This window comes from Artemia sp. Qi Xiang Cuo, chromosome 7 (assembly GCF_049724085.1).
Source record: "Artemia sp. Qi Xiang Cuo chromosome 7, ASM4972408v1, whole genome shotgun sequence".
Taxonomy (NCBI): Eukaryota; Metazoa; Arthropoda; class Branchiopoda; order Anostraca; family Artemiidae; genus Artemia; species Artemia sp. Qi Xiang Cuo.
The window spans coordinates 22,935,372-22,941,371 of record NC_142800.1 but is presented as its reverse complement, the minus strand read 5'-3'; the positions used below and the strand labels follow the sequence as shown (position 1 = coordinate 22,941,371).

Genomic DNA, 6,000 nt, shown 5'->3' with positions numbered 1-6,000 from the left:
TAAAAAAAAACATTTAATGTGTATCTAAGCGAATGCTGATAGAAGAGCAAATAGATAGAAGAGGAATAGTTCCTATTATTTCGGCTATTGATGGCTTAAATCCAGAGTGGGGTTTTCAGTAATACGGCACTAATGATAGCCGAGATAAATATTAAATACTAATCCCCATCCATAATTTTATCGTCCAGACATTTAATGTTTTTGGATTCAGTGAGCGATTGGTCTTGGCAAAAGCTCAAAACAGGGTGGGATAGAAGAGAAGTAGTTTCCATTATGTGGAACATAGGTGGCTCAATTCCACAGCGGGTTTTCAGTAATAAAACGCTATTAGTAGTCGAGATAAATCTTAAATACTAGGTATAATAACTCAGTTTTTACAAGAAAGATTCTTGATATCGTGTTGTAAAGGATCCCAATCCCAGTAGCCCCTAAATGAGATTGTGTAATTTTCAGATGAAGAAATTTGTAGCTTGGCTCATAAACTTGAATTTCGTGAAATGTGGCTGAAAAGGAGGACGCAATATAGAGAAGAATTCTTACTTAGGTGGTACTACCATCTTTTATTTTGTTTGGCGTATTGCTATAGAGAACTAAATTTACTTTATTTGATTCATTCTATCTTGTTTGTTCACTTAAATTAATTCAAGTCTATAACCTCTATTTCGCTCTACCATGGGGCAAGCAGGAAGTGCTGCAGCAAACTCTAGAGAGAGGCAAAAATCTGGTGATGGTGTGGTTTCAGGATCACCAATGGTGCAAGGTCAAGCATTCACATTTGAAAAGAAGAAAGATGGTATAATTAGTCAAATATCTCAAGATGAAGACTATGGGATTGATGCTGCAAAGGTACTAATGATTGCTTTGCAGGTAGAAGCCTAGAACTGGGGCTGTTGAGAAGGAAACATACTAAGAAAATAGTTCTAACTTCTTAATATGTAGAATAATTTTAGTTAGCCTAGTAGGCCTAACACATTTTGACTTCAATTCTGCTATAGCCTACTTTACCCCCAGCCCTCCTCCTAATGTGAAAATATGTAGCTCAAATTGTATATTTTTTCATAAGTTTTCCCATTTCTTGATTTTACATCAGTTGATTCAGTTTACTGATACATGGCCTAGGCTATATCTTGTGACAAATGGCAAAATTCATGTGGATTATGAAATTTTGGGCTGTATATTATAATGTAAGAATTGTTTTCTTAACATATTTCCTTCTCAACAGCCCCATTTTTAGGCTTAGGCCTATACCATTTTAGGGTAAATTTGAAGGTGGCACTATAATTTAGCTAAGATGAAAGTGAAAACATCATTTGAAGCCTTTTTTTATGCTCTCATAATTCAATAATTGCTTCCATTGCAAATTGCATCTTGAGCCCTTAAAGGGGCCCCAAAGGTATTTCATTTTTGTAACCACACAAAGAAGTTATCAAGAATAGGCCTAGTTAAGTTATTGAAAAGATGTTAAAAACATATCACTAGTCTATAAATAAGTTGTTCAAGAGTAGTATATTCCTAGAATACTTATTTATAATAATTCAAACATCATTTATTGTGCAAGACAAATATAAAGTGTTTTCCTAACATTTCAAGTTTTCAAATGCTGTCAACAAAAATAGTGCTGAATTTTGCAATTTTAAACTTTGCCATCAACAATTCAGGGTATATATTTGTGCATTAGGGGGGGGGGGGGGGCTAAATTTCATGGTAACTTTGCAGTGGACCATATAATTTAGCTAGGATGAAAGTGAAAACATCATTTGATGCTTTTTCACAATTCATATGAAATACCTTTGGGGCCCCTTTAAGGGCTCAAGATCCAATTTGCAACAGAAGCAATTATTGAATTATGAAAGAGCATAAAAAAAAGGCATCAAATGATGTATTCACTTCCATCCTAGCTAAACTATAGTGCCACCTGCAAATTTACCCATTTTACTGCCCCTACCTGTACTTTGTAGACATTGATAAGGAAATTTACCTGTTACTGGGCAGGGTAGGCCTAATTGTAGATTGTAGAAGTCATGAGTAGGGGCACAGGATTATATTTTAACATACATTTCCTTGGGAATGAGTTTGTTTTTAAATACATTAAGAAATACAATAAGGATTTCTGGCAGAGGGATCAACAATATATTTAATACAACAACAACAGCAATTTTAATACAACAACATAACAATTTTAATACAACAAGGATTTTAATACAACAACATAACATTTTCAATACAATAAGGATTTTAATACAACAACATAACAATTTTAATACAATAAAGATTTCTGGCAGAGGGATCAACAATATATTTAATACAACAACAACAGCAATTTTAATACAACAACATAACAATTTTAATACAACAAGGATTTTAATACAACAACATAACAATTTCAATACAATAAGGATTTTAATACAACAACATAACAATTTTAATACAATAAGGATTTATGGCAGAGGGATCAACAATATATTTAATACAACAACAACAACATGGATTTTAATACAAAAACACAACAATTTTAATACAACAAGGATTCCTGGCAGAGGGATCAACAATATATTTAATACAACAAGGATTCCTGGGAGAGGGATCAACAATATATTTAATTATGACACCAAATTATACTTTTTATCTTAATCCATTATGTCTATAGATTGAAGTAAAAGAAAGTCAGACCCAAACCAAAATTACAGAAAGATTTATTTTGTGTATTCTTCTTTGTAGGACAAGTTGAATTTTTCAACTTGTATTACAGCCAGCTTACAAAATATAGAATTTGTTTCTTTATTGCTTAGTTCTCACTAATTCTGATGAAGATTTGTATTTCTATAGCTACATAACTCAAATTGATTATGCATCAGCCATTATACTTCTTTTATTAAAAGTATATAAACAGCCTCTAAGAAATGTAAATCACGGGAATAGCTTAAGATAGTGCAGTAAATGAGGCAGTAGCTCTTAATTACAGCTTTCCTGGATAAACCCACCTGTCATAAGGAATTGACAAATTCCTATTATTGTCATAATTTTTTTCTTCTCTTCAAATAAATTTTTTTTTGTTTCTGTTTCTAACTTGAGATGGTTTTTGTCATTACCTTAAATTGCAGCTTGGAGTGAAATTAGGGATTTTCATCCTTGTAATGCTCTGTTATGACTTCTATAGATTGTTTACTCAATTTGGGTTGAGGACTCTGCAGCTTCCCAGTTGTACAGGAACTCTTGCTGTAGCCATTCTTTGTCTAGATTTTTCTTGATTAAGAATGGCATTTAAATAAATATTATGCAAAGTTCTTAAAAATGTACCATTACATTCTTGGAAAGTTGTAAAATTTTGCATTTTTTTGTGGATAGCAGCTTGATCTCTTTAATAGGGTCTTCTGACAAGCTTCAATTGATGGGGTAATTCTCATCAAAATTTGTTCAAAATTTAAAATTTAGTCAGTTTTCAGCTTAGTTTGGCATGCTAAAAAAACGAAATTTTGTATTCCATAATCCATTGCAATGAAATTGAAAAATAAATAACTTTGAGTGCAATCAAAAAGCAGTGTGCATGATAAATTTGATTTTATCAATGTAATTGTAAATTTTGCAATGGATAGGAACCAAGTATCTATGCTGTATTTGTCTTTTCTGATGCTCATTTGGCATAAAAATGCCTAGTATGCAGTGAGATAATAGCTTATAATTTTGAATTGGGATAACCCTTTACTTTGATTGTCTGCTAATGTATGCATATGTTAGTTTATACCCTACATAAATTACCTTAATTTACCTTAATTCGCACTTCGGAGCGAAATAAGGTCCAATGTTGGATCTGTTCGGCTCCGTTGTTGAGAAGGCAGTTAAAAAACAATTTACACAAAAACATAAAAAGAACAGGGTTGTGACTGTGTTTATGGCCCAGTGACACACCTTCTGACTAAGAGTGTGCTAGGGTAGATGCAATGTAAGCCCACTTGGTAACAGTGACCACAGATAGGTATGATCAAGGGGACCATTCTTCTGTAGTTAGAGTAGACACCACCACACAATGTCAATTTCTGATAGAGTATGCAAGTTGGTTGGGTATGACAAGCAGCATCAGCATCCTAGCACAACTCAGTTGTATGTACACATATATCAATCACTATTTATAAGGCACCAATGATGGACAGTTCAAGTTATATCTTGAAGGTTCAGCTTCTCATTCATTGTTGTGTATCCTTTTGAAAACTTCAGCTTATGTTGAGGACACTGTCTCTTTGTTTAAACAGTTACGATAATTTGTGAACCCTTGGCTAAGGATATGACTGATTCTACTGTTAATTTGGGGCTTATGAAGCTTCTTAGAATGACCTCGTGTTTGTCTTATGTTGGGTAACTGGTTAAAGAGCTTACTTTGGGGTTGGTTGACAAAATTTATATGTGAGTAGCATGTCACTCAACTTGCGTTGGAAGGTCAAAGATGGGAGTTTTAGGTTAGATAGCCTTTCCCCATATGGTTTCTCACCAAGTCTAGAGATGCACTTGGTAGCCCTCCTTGATACACCTTCAATCAGCTGTATATCACCCTTGTAAAAAGGACCAGCAAGGCAGTTTCCAAAGTCAAGAACTGGTATCACAATCGCCTTGTAAAGCTTCAAGAAGATTCTGTGTGATCAGCTAGTAAGTAGTCTTTTAATTAGTCCAAGGCTAGAATTTGCTTTGGAAACAGTTTGTGCTGAGTGTTCATGGAACTTCAGAAGAAAATATACCAGATAAATATGGATGTTCTTTCTGTAACTCAGTATGAAAGTTTGCAACTGTATATTTTGAATTTGATTTGAACTAAGCATCAATGTTGTATGTCTCTTGGCTGATCCCTTGGCTATTCTTTTTGCTCAATTTGCTTGCAAGACGTTTAGTTTGTTCTTAAATAGTAAATTTCTCTTATGCAAGTACCCAATAGTTGTTAGAATGTCATTTGATGAACTTTTAAAAGAAGTATTATAAGGAAATCATCCATGACCATTTAGAAAAAATTTGCAGATCCCACCAAATAATGTTCAGTCTAAGATTGAATGAATACAATGATTACAAAGAATTGAAAAATTAATATTTATAGAAATAAAGGGTAAGATATATCCAATATCTATGTATCTAGCTTTAATAGCTTTATTTCTAGTGTAAACCAGCCTAATAAATGCCCCAACCTATTGGGGCATTTACTATTTCTTATTATTTTTGAAGTTCATTGAAAACAGCTTTGGCTAGACTTAAATTGCTTATATGAGTACTCTTCTAGTGTAGGGAGTCCAGAGTCATCAAATAACTGAACACATTGATTTCGCAAATTCGCAAATAAAGAAAATCAAGGATCCAGAGCAGGGATTTGTCTTCAAGCTTTACTGCATGCAATTTAATTACAAGTTGATTGCGACGCACTGTCAAAAGTTTTAGAAAAGTCAAGCAGAATCATGTCAGCAGGCACCCCAATATCCTGCAACTTGGGGATGTGATTTTGTGATTCGAGAAGTTAGTGTCAATAGGTCTTCCAGAATAAAAGCCATGTTATGAACAGTGTAAAATATTGTTTGTTTCAAGGTGTTTAATAACTGCAGAATTAATTATTCTTTCAAGAACCTTAACAGCTGCTGATGTCATTCTGATGGGTTGATAATTTTTTAGCAAGGTCCTTTATACCTTTTTAAAAATAGGAATGATATGTGCATTTTTCCAGTCCTGAGGTAGTCTAGAAAGATTTAATGATAATTTGAACAGCAGGGAAAGAGGTTGACACAAAACTGTGCAACGTTTATGTAAGATACATGGGTGAATGCCGTCTGGACTGGCAGATTTATTCAGTTTGAGGGATGTAAGTTCCTTTAGTACCAAAGTATCTGTAATCAGAATTAGTTTATCTTATGTGATACATCATATAAAGGAGGTGTGGAATATACAATACTGGAGTTGGATGAAAAAACAGAAGAGAAATATTGGTTGAAAATTTCAACTTTCAGCTCAGGATCAGCAACGTATTTACTGCTG

General features: G+C 33.5%; 1 protein-coding gene across 1 annotated transcript in view; it reads left to right on the top strand.

The window, feature by feature from the left end:
- The first annotated feature begins 540 nt into the window (after nt 1-540).
- Nucleotides 541-6,000, top strand: part of alc (5'-AMP-activated protein kinase subunit beta-1) — a 30,574-nt gene continuing 25,114 nt past the window's right edge. The window contains exon 1 of the mRNA XM_089092098.1: nt 541-846. Coding sequence (XP_088948224.1) covers nt 673-846 — 174 coding nt within the window. The 5' untranslated portion in view covers nt 541-672. The remainder of the gene's footprint in view (nt 847-6,000) is intronic.